The sequence below is a fragment of the Biomphalaria glabrata genome, chromosome 2 (genome assembly GCF_947242115.1).
Source record: "Biomphalaria glabrata chromosome 2, xgBioGlab47.1, whole genome shotgun sequence".
In the NCBI taxonomy this organism is placed as follows: domain Eukaryota; kingdom Metazoa; phylum Mollusca; class Gastropoda; family Planorbidae; genus Biomphalaria; species Biomphalaria glabrata.
In genome coordinates, this window is record NC_074712.1 from 32563197 (window position 1) to 32582328 (window position 19132).

Consider the following 19132-nt stretch of genomic DNA (forward strand, 5'->3'; position numbering starts at 1 on the left):
TTAGTTTATCAGTGTTGATTGGGTTTAGGTATATATATCTATATGTTTGTTGTAAAGTCTGCAATTGGATAGATTTGGTTTAAGGAAACAATAACTAAGAAAGAAAACAATTTAATTATCATCAATAAGAAAACCGCACAAAGGTATCTGAAATAGTTTAAAAACAAAACAATTCATTTTTTTTCAGGTAAAAAAAAAAAAAAAAAAAAAAAAAAAAAAAAAAAGAGAAGCTATTAAGTTGATCAATACTTACTTTTAATTCATCTGTTTGGTTGCTGTCTGTTTCATCAGGGGCTTGCAAAGGTTTGTCCAAACCTTCACGCAAGAGGCTGAACTGAGTTGAAAAATCTCGCAGGCTTGAAGATCTTTCTCTGTGAAGCTTGCCATTGGCATTTTTACTAGTGTTTGTCACCTGCCTGTCCGAGGTCGTCGAGGAAGAAGATGAAATGGAAGAATGTGAGGATGCAACATTTCTAGTAACGTTTGAATTGAGGGAACTGCTGCGCATCCAAGGTGAATGTGGCACTGTGGATTTGTGAACACTTACAGGCGTGTTCCGAGCCAAAGAATAGATGCTCTCTCTAGTAAGAGTGTCCAGCCTGTCCCCTGAACGGCTCAGGTAACGTGATGACTCCAGAGACTCTCTCATTTCAGGGTTTTCAGAGGAAAGGTCATGCAGGCTACTGCTTTTCCGTAAACCCTCTTGATAAGAGTTGTCATATTTGTGTTTAAGACTCCGCACACCTTTGAATGTTACATACGCTGGTGCATCTGATTTAAAATCAATTTTACCTTCACAAATACCATCAACAGAATCAATCTGTGAAAAAAGTAAAGGAAAAGTTAACTATAATTCAAACAACTGATAAACTAAGAAATGACAATGCAGAATGTTATAAATTATCTGATGTATTTTTAGCAACCCCTGTAGGGGGAAAAGCCGCTATTAGGTGTGTGCAAAATGTCCGTTTGTCCATCTGTCACACTCAAATCTCGAAAACTAAAAGAGAAATGAAAAATATTTTTTCATCGTGCGATGCAGCTTGAAAAATTTAGGTGCAACTGCTACTTTTGGTTTTCTAAAAGCAAACCGTTTAATTTATACAATTAATTATGCAAGCGATTTTTTCATAAAAATACACCAATTCTAAAACAATTACATAAATGTAAGGGAGGTAATGTTACAATATGTTAAAAAAGAAGGACAATATTTTGTGTATCTTCAGTATCACTAAGTCAAATATATTTATAAAATGTACAAGAAATGTTCACAACAAATATAAATAGTAGTTAAAGGTGTTTTTTTCTGGTCAACTAGCTGTTAAAATTAAATGAAAACATGTATGTTTGTTTATAAAGGCTAAGAATGCACTTTGTATGTAAATATCACGCACATTTTTTTAAAATGGACTTTTCATACAGCAACTTTCGTGCAGTAGCGTAACAAGTAGCGGCAAAACATGGTACTAATCAGTTTCCTCAAAATTTTTTAAATAATCAGATTTTATTTATTTTTTGTTTAGTGCCCACATCACAACACAACAACTCTAAAAGCTATTGAAAATCTGACTTAACCTTTAATGTTCCTTCCGAAACATCAGTAACGTTTTAAGCATATATAATAGATTGTTCCTGATGTTTTTGTGAAAAAAAATAAAATAAATGCCAACCAATGTTTGTTTGCTATTCTAACTTATATTACATTTAATTTCCATGCTTAAACGTTGAAAAAACACATGATCAATAATATGTTGTTCTGGTATTTTAATGCAAATAGCATGTAAATGCTAAATGAAAATCTCTACACTGACTTATATTTCATTAACTATAAAGTTGTTACGGATATTATTTTATAAAAAATAAATAATGTCAAATGATTGTTTGCAATCGCATAATTGACTAATATTACACTTATATTCTTTGACACTACGTCAATATAGTTTATTTATTGAAGCAGGACATTTCGGCGACGCCGTTTTGGCGCGAAGGCCGTTTTGGCGACGGGACGTTTTGGCGCGAAATACATTATTTACGTTTATTGTATTATTTCTTTTAAAAGAATTATTCTTTTTTTTTTTTGCATGAGTGTTTGTGTTAAGACATATTTTTCACGTACTAAATGTAAATGTGTGTTTGTTTTTCACATCATTTTCTTTAATAAAAATTTTGGCTTGTGTATGTGTTTATTAAGAGGCACACTTTTATTTTCAAAAAAATTTTTTAAGATATTACTTTAAAATTAAAAACAAAATGAAACAATGATAGACTAAAAATTGATGCAATTATTTGTTTACATTAACATTGGTTTATTTAATGACTGTATGTTATCTCCAGCTATACATACCAAACACTTGCTAATAATAAGTAAAAATATAATACATGTACCATGTTTCTCAAAATACTTTAAGTTTGGAATTCAATGGTTCATTTAAACAAGGTTACAAAAGACAGTTTGTGTGGAAACACAAACTCAAAATCGGCCCCCGAAGTAAAATGTTTTACATAATTCGGATAATCCTTCAGAGTTGAAGATAGTTTACTTCCTCGTCCAAACCTCCCGCAGGACGACGGGGGATGGGAGCAGGCAGGGTTTGAACCTTCGATCGTCGATAAATCCAAACGACAGTCCAGCGCGCAAACCGCACGACCAGTGGTCCACCCAGGTAGGCTTCAATATTTTCAGAAAGAACATCCGAATGAAATTATATCAAAGACAAATGAGAGATAAGAATGGAGAAAGAAGGTTAACAGATCTTGTGTAGTGCCCCAACCGTCCCGCAGATCAAAGGATATGTGAAAGTGAATGTAAAGTTAGATGTGAACCTGGCCTAACTAGTTTGTGGTCTATAGGGCAGATGATGTAAAGTTCATCTGTTTTTGTGGCCTACGGTTAACGAGGGTATCATGTAGCCAGCACAACGACCAACCGCCTTTGCTTTTCCCAACTAATGTCAGGTACCCATTAGAGCTGGGTAGACTCAGAAGTTGAAAATCCCAGTCTTCACCAGGATTCGAACCCGGGACCCTCGGTTCAAACTAAATAAGTTATTTGTTTTGAAAAGGCTCAATCTCATATTCGAATCCTCAAAAAAAAAAAAAAATTTCCGCTATATAGAAAAAATGTTCACGAAATTGATGTTTATAAGATTACTATTCGTCTTAAATTAGGTCTTACATATAATGCATACTAATTAGCTTTTTCTTATAAAAAACTGCTTGCATAATTGATTTTAAAAATTAGAATTTTCGCTTTCAGGAAAAAAAAAAAGTAGCCTTTGCATCAGAACTTTGAATGGTCTAAAATATTGTGAAGTCGGATTTTCAATATCTCTTCTAGTTTACGAGATCTAAACGGGACAGACGGACAGACATTTCGCACAAAACTAATAGCGTCTTTTCCCCTTTCGGGGGCCGCTAAAAATGCTACGTGCTTATTAAATTATAGTCAAATGATATCTCGCGCCAAAACGTCCCGTCGCCAAAACGGCTCGCGCCAAAACGTCCCGTCACCAAAACGTCGGGGCCAAAACAGCGGCGCCAAAATGTCACGTACCGTTTATTTATCAATATCAAATTGTTCCGTATTTTCATCTTAAAACAAATTTATGTCAAATGAATTAATTTTTTCAAAAATATCAACAATAGGTTGTTCAGGATAAAGAATGTTCTGGATTTTGTTTTGAAAAAGAAATTGACCTACATTACTTTCATTTTCTTACAAATCGTCACCAAAAATGTTCAGAATTTTATAAGCAAAATCAACTAACGCCAAATAACTTTTTGAAATCACTATTCTAATAAATAAAAACAGATAATCTTCTCATTTATGAAAATTGGTTGTTCCGGATTTTTCATGAAAATTTGTTTAACTTTATTTATGTAAAATTGCACTTCTCTCTAACATTACATTTCATTTTCTAGCTAAAACTTTAGAAAATCTAATTATAGTAAATATTATGTTCCGATTTTTAAGGAAAACAACTTCCTAACACCAAAGTATGGTCTGAAAATCTCTCCACAAGGCTATGGTACATCTAATTTTCAAGCGAAACCATCCCAAAATTGAATCAACGGTATTTGATTTATCTGGAATTCTTATTTTCTCTCACTATATATATAATATATATAAAAACATCCGGAACAATTATTATAGAAACTTAAAACTATTGTGATGTTTCGGAAGGAAAATTAAATTTTAATCAGATTTTCAATAGCCTTAAGTCTTTTTTTTTTTCGATATTAACATGACGGACAGACTGGCAGACAATAAAAAAAAAATGCATCTTTAATCCTCATATATATACATATATATATACACACAAACATATTTAGTCTAACAATGGATACCAGCCCATATACAACTAGAAGGAAATGAGAAGGCTGACACACTCGCCAAGAGTGGGAGAACTAACTCACAAATAAACTCCGCACTCTATCCAGAAGAAATGAAGAAATTAATTGTAAATAAAATAAATGAGAAATCCAAATCACAAGAAAGATGTCGCTTACTATAAGCTATCCTGACAAGACCAACGTCTAATCTTTCGACTCAGCACCGGACACAATAGAATGCGATAACACATGTACCGGAAGCTCAAAATTGGAACCAGTGAAATCTGCCCATGTTGAGTATTACCAGAGAATGCCGACCACATCCTCCAAAACTGCTCTCTTTACCAAGGTCACCACAATAGAAAGAAAACTATATGGAGAGCTTCCTGATTTGGAAACCACTGCGCAGTTCATCTCATGTATTGGTCTAGTCATATGAACACTCCAACATAACAATGAGAATGATGAAGAAGAAGAAGAAGAAGAAGAAGAAGAAGAAGTCTAACTAGCCCATTGTGACGTAATCGATTTTTTTTTCCCTTTGACTTAATATGTAGTTAATTCTTTAAATGAAATGCTAAAATAACTCGGTGCACCAATGTCTATGAACCCTCAACAACCTGCTCATATTGATGACATTTTTTAGTCTAACTAGGCTGTGTGACGTATTGGATTTTTTTTCCTTTGACATCATATGGAATAAATTCTTCAAATGAATTGCTAGATCTAGATCTAGATCTAGAGCTAGATTTTTTATACTAGATCTAGATTTAAATTTATATTCTAATTAAAATCATTGTAGATTCTAGATCTAGATTTTCTAGGTCTAGTTTAGAATGTTTGTTGTTTTACATGTTTCGGATGTTCCTTCAGAGTTGAAGATGTTTACTTCCTAGTCCAAACCTCCCGCAAGATGACGGGGGATGGGAGCGGGCAGGGTTTGAACCTAGGGGACCATTGATAAATCCAAACGACAGTCCAGCGCGCAAACCGCACGACCAGGCAGCCAAGATTAAGACTAGATCAAGATCTATAATCTCAATTTCTTGACTTAAAGTGTAAATTTTTATTTTCAAATGTCTAGATCAATATTGCAATGTTATAAAATACTAAAACTAATCTACTATTTTTAAATTTAATATTGAATTCAGTCTATTAATAGATGATCTAGGCTTTTTTTTTTTTACATAAATCTTATCTAATCTACATCTACATCATTCCAAATTTTAGATCTAGATCTAGTAGATATAGATCTTAAGAGTGCTAAATCAGAAGTTTAATTTAGGTAGATCTACATCCTCATTCTAGTTCCATTTAAATGAAAATGCCAATAGCTCTGTTGGTAACTGCTGGGACATCGAGCAGACGTTGCCGAAGTACAAGCTCGAAGCCTTGTTTTGTGTTGTTTTTTCGCTCGTCTGACATATTGTACATATTCATTAGTTGTCATGACGTAATGTGTAATATATCTCTTTATCAATAATAGGCTATTAGTTTGTTATTAAGTTAACAACAATGCCTGGTCGTGCAGTTAGCACGCTAGACTGATTAGCTCGACGGTGCCAGTTTCATACCCTGCATGCTGCCATCCCCCGTTGTCCAGCGGGAGATTTGGATAAGGAAGTAAATTATCTTTAACTATGAAGGAACATCCAAAACATGTAAAACATTTTACAGGGGAAAAAATTTTTTTTACAATGCCAAATGAATCTTTGAAACATTAATACTTTTTTAACAATCAAAGCAAATCACGTCTTGAACATTCCTTGTGAATAGGTGGATCCGATTCCGACAGGGCCACCTCTAAGTTTGTGCGACAACGCAAATTCTCTCTGTAATCTTGTTTAAAATATTTGTTGGATATTAAAAACAATGGAACAAGTTAAAATAGTAAGTTCCAAAAGACCAAATATTTAATAAAAAATCTATATATAAAACAGGTATTACTTTCCTCTTGTTCTTCCTTTTGCAGAAAAAAAAGCTATATTATGAATGATTGAAGTAATTTTAAGGCAAGATTCATTATGTTAGATCAGGGGTGGGCAACCTTTTTGTATCGAGGGCCGCAAAAAAAAATATTTGGGCATGGGGGGGGGAGGGGGGGGGCATATATATATATATATAGCCTATATGTAATTACAACTTTAAAAAATACGCTAGCTAACTGTGTATAATGTCTTTTAATTCATATTTTTACTGTATTATTTATTCACATTTCATTTTTTCATACTCCCAATTGAGGATTTACAACATAAGTTAGCAATTATCTTATCTTATGTAATATAGACGTTACTTCAAAAAAAAATGATTACGCCCTACGCGTCATGCATTCAGTCATGCATATTAACCAATGACTTAAATTCTGTCTTTCTGAGAATTTCTGAAACCAATTTAGGATTTTATTTTAAAAATTTGCTATTTAACATCACAACATTTCACCACAAATGTACAGTTGTACTTAATGGGAAGTATTTCACTATTTACACTCGTGCGTAATGTTCCGTAACTGTGGAACTAGCTTACTAGTTGTTATACTTGTGACTGCTGTCAAATTACAATCAGTCACCATCGACATGTGATTACTGTCACGTAGTTATCCTAACTCTTTTTTTTTTTTATTTCCTCTACTTGTAGTACGTGTACGGGGCGAGAGTGTCTTGTATTTTTTTGTTTTGAATTGTTTTGCTACGTCACAAAGTCCGGTGACATCTATCGGTCATTCTTTGTCATGAGGCAGTTCACCCTCTGAATTTGGTTATAAAACGTTATTTGTCTGTATGAGTTTCTCTGACTTATTATTCAGTTGGATTTTTGGGACCCCTGTTTAGGGTGAGTTATTCGTTTGTGATATCTATTATTGTATGTTGTATGAGGTTGTCACTATTTCTATTTTTAGTGTAGAAGTTGAGAGTATTGTGTTTATTTCATTTATAGGGTGCCAGTGTTGGAGTTGTGGGCGTCGCTTGCCGTCTCAGAAATATATATTACACTTTTTCAGTGTCATTGTCAAATTAGCGATTATCTGAGGTCTAACTTTACTATTACCGAGGTTGGCAGTTTTGTGACGCCAGTCGGTCAGAGTCTGGTGGACCATAAAACCAGGGTGACAAGTTGATAGCAGGAGCAAAGGTGCTTAAATTAATTATTGAATAATATCTTTATTTATACCTATTATATATATATATATATATATATTAGGAGTGCACCGGATAGTATTTTTTGATATCCGGCCGGGGCCGGATATGACCGGATAGTAAAATTTGATATTCTGCCGGGGTCGGAGCCGGATACCTAAGTGTCTTGTTAATAGCTTGTGTTTCTGAACATTTTACGAAACTGTAAATAACATACCTATATTGGTTGGTATTATTTTTTTTTCCTTTTATATACCTTATTGTTTTAAACTCTGTTACTGATTGATTTATTCAAGCTTAACAGTATTTCTAAAAATCTGTATAGCATGAGTGTGTCTGTGTGTATGTACGATGCCACCAACTGTAAGGGATGTGTGTAGGAAAGTCAATGTAAAAAATGTTAGTATATATTTAACTAGTTACTAATGTAAATCTCATAAGTAAAGTGCAATCTGCCTTGTATAGTGGTCGGATGTATGTGTTCATGAATTTCAGACCAACAACCTGGTCAGATATACCATAAGAAAGCCTTCAGAACAGAGACTCAAAAGTAAAGTAGCAATTATACATAAAACACTGAACCATAATCTTCAAATACAAAAACAAAATTAATAAAATACTCTGAAAGACACAAAGATAAATGCACATTCCTCGTCCCATATGCTAGGACAAATTTGTACAAATATTCCTTCTTCCCTAGTGCTATTACAGCATGGAATGGGATGCCTGAGCTAGCCAGGAAAACCAGTGACTAGGCAGAATTTAAGTCATTGGTTAATATGCATGACTAAATGCATGACGCGTAGGACGTAATCATCTTCTTTTTTGAAGTAACGTCTGTATTATATAAGATAAGATAAGATATATCTAGTGAGCCTACACATCTAGTCCTAGTGTAGTGTGTAAAGTTGTTTGTGTTAACCATCAAACATTCTTTTTTCCTTGAGCATACGCACGCAATAGAGTTGGGTGTCAGTCAAAAAAGATAACACATTGGCATGGTCAGTCAAGCATATAGATAAATTATACCCATCCACTAGTTAGAGGTCAAGGGTTGTTTTGTTTTTTTACGCTCCAGCTGATTGTTTCTTTGTTTGCTAGATCTAACTGCTGTGCTATTATTCAATTTATTTTATGCAATTTTAAAATTTACTGTAAGGTTTTCCGTTACTTTTTAAGTTAAAAGAATTAAACAATGAAAATAGCTTTCTTTCTAAAGATTTTAATGCAAGGCAAGGTGTGGCCTCTAGCCCAACCACGTGATTAAGATTTTTCTCCCAATAAGCAAACTCTTTGTCCGGATACCCGTGTAGATGTTTGGCTTGAAGTCCAGTCCACCCCCCCACCCCCCAATTAAGATTAACTACTAAGTAAACAAACATAGTTCCCTCGTGTGACCTCTAGAGAGTGCTTACGTCCATTGTATCTGACTTGGGGTCACCTGTCAATCAATGGACTCAATGTGATGAACTAAACAAATAAAAGGGGGAGGGAGTTGTTCATCTGGAAATATACCTAGTTACCTTAGAGGTGTGGCTCTTGTAGTCCAGCCCCCCTAATAAAGATTAACTACTAAATAAACAAACTCAGTTCCCTTGAAAGGTGTGACCTCTAGAGAGTGTCAATACGCTGACATTAAACCTACGTCCATCGTATTTAACTTGTGGTCACCTGCCTATAAAAAAACTCAATGTGATGGACTTAACAAATAAAAGGGGTGGGAGTTGTTCATCTCTACCTCTGGAGATATACCCGCACAGCTAGACAGACGTCTGGTCAGCATGACGTCGTAGCATTGTTAACTAACCTACTCAAAGGTCAAGACAAATTGAAAAAAGTGTCAGCCATTGCTGCTCTGCATGTAAAGCACATTTATGATGTAAAGTTTCATTTCTATTTATATTAAGTTATTAACACGCCTTGTCGTTATAATAAACGATGTTTCGTGCATATTCATAATGGCTCTATTTTTAAGCTCATTATTTTGTTTTAATATAAACATTAATACATTCTACACAGACATTAATGGAACGAGGTCGACTTTATGCATATTAAATAGGTGTATTTTTTACTATCCGGTAGTGATATCCGACCGGAGCGACTATCCGGTGCACCCCTAATATATATATATATATATATATATATATATATATATATATATATATATATATATATATATATATATATAATATATATATTGTCTATTTATCATCCTCATTGTACATGCACATATATGTTTCATACAATTAAATTCATTTATTTTTGTTGTTATTTAAACTATTCACCTAGTTGGTTACTGTATGTACGACTGTGTGTGAGTGATATTCTTGTCAGGTTGAACCCCGGGACCGTAATAGTATACAGCTAGTTAACAACCCAAATAAATCCTAAACCTGACAATTACACTTGTTTAGTTTCGAAACAAAAACAAAATTTCCCAAATGTATGTTTACCCAAAAAATAAGAAAGTTCAGAAGCAAAGTTTTTCAAAATATGGAAATACAGCTTGTGGCAACCATTAAACTCCTGCGGAAGTACTGACTGGAACTTCTCTTTCAGTTCATAATTTGCATGGAGCTGAATCAGTATTTTCGCTAAATAGTGAGATACTGGTATTCAAAATTGGTTCTTACGTCTTAAAATGTGCTTTTATAAATTCCATAATTAAGGAATCTAAATAAATCTTTAACCATTTTACTAGAAATAGTTTCACAAATAACAATGTGCAAACAACCCATTGCAATAGCTGCTATGAAAAACATGAAATCTTTCTTCCATTCTTCATTAGAAATATTAGTAACAAGGTCACTGTCAATGTCCTTCAAGAAACATAACAGTTTCTTCCTTTAGATTGTATATTTTCTTCTCATTACCTTGACCAAGCTAAGCCTTCGGATACTTCGGAATATTATGTTTCTAAATCTTGTCGGAACTGCCTGTGGTTATGACCCCTAGCTCTGATATCTTTGGTCGCTTTGACTTCTGAGTCTATAACCTGATGTCTATAACCTGATGACGTTTTATGCAACTTTGTGCAAACTTTCCTGTTTATAGTTAATGGTTGGGATATTCTTTAAAAGAAACAAAAAAAAAAATCAGTTTTTCTCAGTTAAAGATCGAGTTCAATCAGTTGTTACACTTGTCATCTTGTTCTAAGCATACCCAACACAAAACAAGTTCTTCATAGCTTTGAATAAATACTGGCCTGAGATTGTCTCTTAGACTGAGTTTATTGAAGTATAGTCAATTAGCTTAATCTTCGTTTACTTGAAACTGATTATAATGAGACCGTTTTAATCATTTGTATAGATATTTAGAATTATTTTTAATATATTTGCATTTTAATATGTTTATACTGTGGGTTCACACCTTATTTCTGTAGGTGTCCGCGGGCCGCATATTTGCCCACCCCTGTGTTAGATGGCTATAGAAATATAATTAATCAAAGTCTGCTTCTATTCTAGCTATAGAACTTTTTCAATTGAATTTTAAAGTAAAAACTTGTATGTCTAAAATGTACACAATACTCTTCTTAATTACTTATAATAAATTTAAAAAGATTCTGAGGTAAAACTCTTGAGGGCTAGTGAATCTAAGTGAAAAAACTTGAAAATAATTATTCTTACTTCTTGCTCTTTGTTGCTGCTAAGGATGAGACAGGGTTGTTTCCTCCTTGGTTTCACATTTTTAAGAGCTTTTGGAAACTCAGCCAGCACGTCATGCCACCTGAGCAAAAGACAAGTAGTGATTTAATTTTTTTTTCTGCTATTTTACAAGCTGGAAGCAAAGATTTATCTCTACTTATTTTTTTTCCACTAGAACTAAACATAGTGCTTTCACTAACTTCAACAAACAAATCTTACCATTGAATTTCTTCTTTAGAATTCCCTTTAATGAATAACGTTTTTTCAGGTGTTACTATGGACAATGAGTAAGAATGAGTAGTAATAGATTGAGCATCCAATACTTCAGTGCATTTATTCATGTCAACTATTCCTTGTGGAACTGTATCAGGCTGAAATAATTTCAGAACAATATATTTTTCTTATATCCAACGAACAATGTTAATAATTAAACTAGGTGGGGTTTTTTATGTTATAGAATTTATGTTTTAAATTTCGTAGCAATAATAATAATAATAATAATATAATAAAGAAAAGACAATAGTAATATAATAATAGAAAAATGAAAATAAAGGTATAATAAAAAAATGACAAAGATATTTAGTGTTACACACAAAGTTTGTTGGCAGCACTTGCTAGTTAGTCATACATAAATTACATTCAAAACAGTTACCTTTGAGTTGAACTATGAGACCATTAATATCATCAACAAATTTGGAAGTGAAAAACTGTGGATCATTTTTTTTAAACCTTCTTAAGACAACGCGGCCGATCTATTGGCCCAAGGCTATTTGCCGAAAAAGACAAGCCGGCTGATCTATCGGCCGCGATGTTTCCAACCGTAGCATTGGCTTGCCAGTGTTTGTATCAGCCAATCAGATTAGTTCTTACTATTTTTACACATTAATAGACTGTAATGGCGGCATCCTTCGCTGTTTTATCACGATAATTGTTATTTTTTTATTTTTTGAAGTTAGCTAGTGAGAGGTGAAAATTTTAACATGTCAGCCGTTGATATTGATGAAAGCTAACTCACTGACTCTGATTTTATTTAAAATATGCTAGAATTAATAAAAATAAGGGCAGAATTGAGGAAAACTTTAGATCTAAGTTTACACTAATACTAGATCTAGATCTAGTATGTGTTGACGATGTCTATCCTTGGTAACATGCTTTAGAAGTAAGGGTGGGTAGCTGGATAGAGAAGACCTATTTGAGAACCAAGTCTTTAGCACCCAATAGACTGTTTTATGCTCTTTTTTTTACTACCAATTTAGTTAAAACAATTGTCAGGGAGACTAATAAGTATGATGCCAACTTTCTGAAAACAAACAGCTCAAAAAAACAATCCCTGAGTCATAAATGGGTGACTGTCACTGTGACAATAATGAAGATGCTTGTTTCCATGGTACCTGGGGGGTGGGGAGAAAAGTAGTAAAATAATGTGATAGAAGTGTCTAAAGGGTCTCAATGTACCTTGTTTCCCTAAACACATGTATTAGGGCTTATTCAAGCCTAAAACTTCTTTAAAAACTCTTCCATGGTACCTGGGGGGTGGGGGAGAAAAGTAGTAAAATAATGTGATAGAAGTGTCTGAAGGGTCTCAATGTACCTTGTTTCCCTAAACACATGTATTAGGGCTTATTCAAGCCTAAAACTTCTTTAAAAACTCTTACCTTTATAATTCTGTTCTGTTTTGAAAAAACGTTTTTGGAATTTTATGGGCATAAATTATGCAAATTAGCTTGGTTTATTTTAATAAATGTTAATATTTCAGATAAATTCCATAATATTAAATTAGTTCATTCATTTCCCTTCAATAATATATATAGTTTTGTATATGTAAAGTAATTAGTTTATTTGTTAGGAATTTTTTTGTAAGAGAAGTGTTAAGGCTGGAAATAGTGCTCCGTCTTTTTGGCACAAGACATGCTAAAATGCTCCGTCTTAAGAAGGTTAATATTTAAATCTGTTTGATGTATATAGTGTCACAGTCTCAGTTGACATTGCCTGATTTAATGTTCACTTCATGTTAAGAGGTTAAAAGACATGTGGAATTCCTGATAAAGAAAACAGAAAGTAGAATGAATAAAGTTGTTTTTTTTAGTTCAGTCAAGTGGTATCCTTTGGACCGGGCGGTCAAGTAGTATTTTCGGTCCGGGACGGACAGTAGCGACTTAGAAAGTCAAGTAGTAATTTCAGTTTGTTAGTAACTTTTGGGCAGTTGATGCCAGTGGTCTTTTTGAGACATGTATTTCTAGTAGTTATTCTGTACAGTGTTACTCGCTGAGATGCGAACGTGATTTGTAAGTAATCTATTCTGGAGAGTGTAACGTATTGGATATATTTTATACCCCTGTTATGCGGATAGGACTGTTTATTTCTTGACTTGTGCCACTAACAAGAAGTGCAGTATTATTATTATTGTTGTCAAATAAACTTTATATTTGTCTGCTGAAACGGACTGTAGTATCTATGTTTGTCACGTGTCAAGAGTACCCCAGGAAGCACGAACCCAGCATTCTACGCATTCGCGACACAGTAGTAGTGACCAGTCCCTTTATAGTCACAATATATCAACGCTATGTCTCTAAACGTGCATTTACACATAGCTATTGAATAACATGATTGGCTTTGAAATCTTGTATTAAAAATAGTTTACACAAAGTATACACAATCCCATCTATACATATTTATTTAGAAAGGAGCTTTTTTATCTAAGAATCTATCTTAAAATGAAGGTAATTAGGATTAGAAGGACCAATTTTTTCACTTATTTTAAAGGAGCACTATGAATATGATAATTGAACTGAATTTTCAAGTGTATTTATCCTTTGAGAAAACACTGTTAAAACAATATTTTAATCTTGATTTGAAATGGTTCATTATATCTAAATAGCAATTACATTAATACAAGCATAATAAAGGCAAGTTTGAAATCAGATTTTAAATAATGCATTTAGATTTTAGGATCTAAATATGCCAGACATAGATGGACATAAGATGCAAAAAAACATAAGTGGCTTTTCCTACTGGAGATGCTAAAAATAAGGTTTAAATTTTTTTTTAGACTTAATGATTCAATAAGCCAAGATAACAATGGGCTTTAGCTTAAGAAATGCTATGATGTTTAACAAAAAAAGCAGGTCATGTTATTTGAAGATACCAATACAAAAAGATTGACTTTACTTACATTTTCATCTACACAATATGAAAACTCTCCATCATCATAAAGGCGAAAAAATCTTCTTTGCCACCTCTGAAATGAAATATTTTCCAATATTACCAGAGTATCTAAACAAAGTGAAAATACAAGGCTTGATAAAATATTTATTTGTTGGAGGTTTTTTATCAAAAACGTCATTAATATGTTAATCGGGCAGTAGTAGCCTGTTCACTGGACTGTGTGTATTATTCTGGTTGGTGTTTCTCCTTAATTAGTGCTAGACATATAAATACTTCAGAAAGGTTTGAACAGGAAATAAAAAAATAGGTAAGAGATTAGAAACAAATACTGTATATCAAGGTACTTCTTCTTCATTCTCATTATTATGTTGGAGTATTCAGATGACTAGACGATTACATGATATGAACTGTGCAGTGGTTTCCAAATCAGGCAGCTCTCCAAACAGTTTTCTTTCTATAGGGGTGTTTTGGGGCCAGTGTCTTTTATGGGCCTCTTGATAAAAATGCAGTTTTGAAGGACATGGTCAGCATTCTCTGGTGACACTCCACAAAGGCAGATTTTGTTGGCAGCACTTGCTAGAACATATGTTATGTGAGATTCTGAGGCAAAAGATTATATGTTGGTCAGATTAGGATAGTTTATAATAGGCGTCGTCTGTCTTGTGATTTGGATGAGAGCTTGTCCATTTCTTATTTATTCTTTTCACTATTAGTTTCAGTGTTTCAGCCTTCTCAATTTCTTCTAGTTCAATATATACTCATAGTACTGGCATCCATTTTCTTGCTGCTGTTGTTGACCATTATAAGTGCTGTCCTGTGTAGTTTCACATAGGAGGAAGAGTTTTTCAAATTTGAGAACTGTTTTTTTCATCTATTAGGAAGACAATCTGATTGTACAGAGTACCTAGTTGATTTACTACAATGTAATAATATATATAATACACAGTATAATCCAAATTCATTAATAAATTCACAAAAGTAGGCTTAACATGAAGCTTGAAAATTATTGACTGATGGACCCTGACATAACCTGTCTCCTCTATTTAAAGACTCTCAAGCTCAGTGTAGAAGTTCTCCAATCTTCAGGATCTAGAAACCAATTTTTTAGCCTAGGCCCTTTTTTCTAATTACATCCTGCAAATCGTAACACTCACATAATATTTTGGACATACCCCCCTCCCTCTTTTGGCCTATGTATTTTAGTATATATTACAGTAAAGTGGAATGGCCTGCTATAAAATGCTCTCCCAAAAACTCTTCTGGCCTCTGAATTCAATTTAACTTCCACAAATTTAATGCTACCCCAACATAATTTTGGTCCATGAATTAAAGTACCGGTGTGTTACGTTGGATTAGAACAGCCACTTAATATTAGAATTCTATTATCTTATTTTTTAATACCTCCACCCTTTATACACAAACTAATTTAGTTATACCAACATTTCATTTTGTTTTTATAAATTTATACAAAAACAAGTTCAGTCCATGTCAGCTTCATACGACCAAAAATAGTTTTATATAATGTCTACAAAAGCAACAGTTGCGATAACAGAACAGGATTCTAGTCTAAGACATTAGTCGATTCAAAAGCTAAGCATTAAGTCCAAATTTAAGTAATAAATAATCATGTTAAAGCTTAGATTTATAATACATTATAAATCACTATAAAAAATATAAACTAATAAGAACATCTAATAGTATAAAATTTATTGTTTAAAATATTTTTTTAAATGTATACATCTATAACTTACAGCACAAAACATATGAGATTTATTATATCTCTCTTCTGTTAAAAAAAAATAATTATATTACTTACTCGTGATCTATCCAGAGGATTGTTAAAATCAAAGCCAGGAGACACAAATAAGTAACCACATTTTGAAACCTTCCTTGAGGCCTGCAATAAAGACATTGGAATTTAATGTCAATCTCAATTTATTTGTAAAAATAACATTTTTTTTAAATATATAAACTTCCAAAATAAATTTCTTGTGAAGTATTAAATAGAATGGTTTCTAGACTTTCAACCTAGGCTATAAGTAAACTAATATTAAATCTAGACTAGAGAATCTAGATACCTATATCCAGTAATCTACTTTTTATCTAGTGCAGTAATAAGTTAGTAGTGTCTAGTGAGTACAGTGATTTACAATTTGAATGAGAGATAAGATCTAATCTATCATTCCTCACTAAAGCTATTAGAACATGGAATGTGTTGCCTGAATTTGCAAGGAAAACCAATGATTTGGCAGAGTTTTAGTCATTGATTAACATGCATGACTAGATTGACATAGGACGAAGGGACAGGTGTAGAACGTATTCATCTTCTTTTTTGAAGCCTGTATTTTAGAAGATAAGACTCTACTCTGTTTAGATTCTAGATTGGAAGATCATAAACATAAACTAAATCAAATTTTAGTATATATACATAAATATATATTTAAATGGTATTAGTTTACGTGACTAGAAACGCTAAATCAGGTTTCTCTTATATTTTAAAGAATATGCAGAAAAAAATGCAGATTACAAATATGTAATTTGATTTCCTCGGAGATAAACAGTTTTTAAAATATAAATTGTAAAGTTTTATTTCTTATTACCATATATTGTCATTGGAAATACGCCATTTTGGTTTTAAGCCTTAATACTAGACTATCTCCCTAGAATTACTTGCCAACATTTTTCTGTTGCTGTTTTGTCTTTCTTTCTAGCAGCTATTTGATCTAATATTGAAATTCATTTAAAATGATAGCATAAGAACAAAAAACTCTCTTAAAAAAGTTATTGAAAAAATGAAGAAACAACTTCATCAATTTATTATTAACATTTTTTTTAGACCTTCATTTCAGTAAACACACTTAAAAATGTATAAGTTGACAGCATAAGAACAGAAATCTCTTTTAAAAATGTTATTGAAAAAAGAAGAAACATTAAAAACAACATGGTGGTCAGTAAAGGTATCTGGGCATCTAAACTATTACCATTGAAAAATATATATTTATTTATTTAAATATATATATTTATTTATTTAAATATATATATTTATTTATTTAAATATATAAAGATAGATAGATTCTATATAGATCTATCAAGATCTCTAGAGGTAAGCTAGTATTCTAGATTTAGATCCGCCTAGAATCTAGATAAGAGTAGATTAAGTTAACAGAGGTAGATCTAGATGATAGATCTAATCAAAAATACTAAAGTGACTATAGAACAAGATTTAAGTAGACTAGATATCTAATTAAATAACCGTAACAGATCTAGAATAATCTGATTTAGATAAATCTTATTGTATAAATTACAGACATTACTTTAAAAGAGAAGCTATTTACGTCTTAGCATATCAAAGTGTCAATCTAGTCATACATGTTAATCAGAGACTTTAACTTTGCTAAATTCTTGGTTTTCCTGTCTGATTCATTCATGTGCTAATGGCACTATCGAAGGAGCACTTGTACAAATTTGTTCTAGCATGTCCTCTGAACTTTGTAGCATCTCTAAAATTTATTGATTTTTATTTTGATGTTTCTCAAATTCAAATGTGAATTGACTAGATCTAAATCAAGTTTTATTTGCTATAAATCTCACAGCTTATTTGCATCTGTTCTACTAGTTTCTTTATGTTTTCCTGAGTTGAGGGGTCCCAAACTGACGATGGATTTCTAATAATGGATTTAGCCTAACCAAGGTTAAATAACATTTTAGTTTTATGTTCTTTATTGATTTGTAAAAAAAAATAATCTTTTTTTTTTTAAATCCTAATGCTTTGTTAAGCTTTGTTTGATTTTTTTTTTTACAATTTTATCAACATGGAATTCCATGATAACTTTTTTATTATTTATGATGCCTAGATTAAGTTACTTCACATGAACTAAAGCCAATTTTTCGCTACACCTTTAACATCTTTTTTTTAACTCAAAGGTGTTTGGGAAAAAAAAATGATTTGCTTATCAAGAAAGAGATAACTCTTAACTTTAAAATAAAAATTTTAAATAAGTTAAAAAAATGTATACTCAATTTCCTGGAGCTGCTGGCCTGTTAGTTTCAAAATTATTTTTTTTAATTTAATAAAAAAGTTAAACATATCTCATTGTGAACAAGATAGGATGAGCTTGTCTTTAAAGAAAGTTTTAAAATATAACATTAATGTCCCAACACACCCTACCACATTTATTTTTTGTCGCAAACACTGACGCGTGGGACGTAATCATCTTCTTTTTTGAAGTAACATCTGTATTATATAAGATAAGATAACACTGAGCATGCTAGATAAATTTAAGTCATTGTGCAATTTATTTTGGCTAACAAGATATACTGATGTGTCCTCCAATGGCTTGGGCAGGGCCAGATATATCTATAGGCACACATTTCAAAACTAAAAAAAGCCCAAAGTAAGGGCCCCAAAAAGAAATATTTAGCACTGACATATATAATATATAGGGTTATAAAGGGCCCCATATCTCAAAATAGCTTTTAAAGGGGCTTTTCAAGTCTTAAATACAGAATTTGGCTTGGGTGTGATGTCAGTTTTTAAGCAAAGATAGGTAATATGGAAAGTGGAAAAATGACAATGACCTGTCTGTCTTGACATGGTAAAAAAGAAAATGATATAAATACTGAAATTTAAATAACATAGTTTTTTATTTATATATTATAAATATTGTTAGACACCTTATTTATAGTTTAATTATTTAGCGACGCACGCATATTGAACGGGACTAGTGACGTTTGGGATATATTGGGTTAGAGACCGGAAAATCAGTTAACAATATAATCCTCTAGGGTAATGACGTGTTTAGTTGACAGAGACTTTTACTGTGGCCTTTTCTTAGAATAAATATATGTGAAGTTGCT

The 19132-nt window shown here is 32.4% G+C and overlaps 1 protein-coding gene across 5 annotated transcripts in view; it reads right to left on the reverse strand.

The window, feature by feature from the left end:
• LOC106055142 (golgin subfamily A member 4-like) overlaps nt 1-19132 on the reverse strand; it is a 60178-nt gene that overhangs the window by 29176 nt on the left and 11870 nt on the right. For all 5 annotated transcript variants that reach the window (XM_056020115.1, XM_056020117.1, XM_056020116.1 and 2 more), the window contains exons 2-6: nt 16092-16172; nt 14283-14348; nt 11330-11481; nt 11093-11192; nt 254-820 (exon numbers count right to left, since the gene is read on the reverse strand). In XM_056020115.1, coding sequence (XP_055876090.1) covers nt 254-820; nt 11093-11192; nt 11330-11481; nt 14283-14348; nt 16092-16172 — 966 coding nt within the window. The remainder of the gene's footprint in view (nt 1-253; nt 821-11092; nt 11193-11329; nt 11482-14282; nt 14349-16091; nt 16173-19132) is intronic.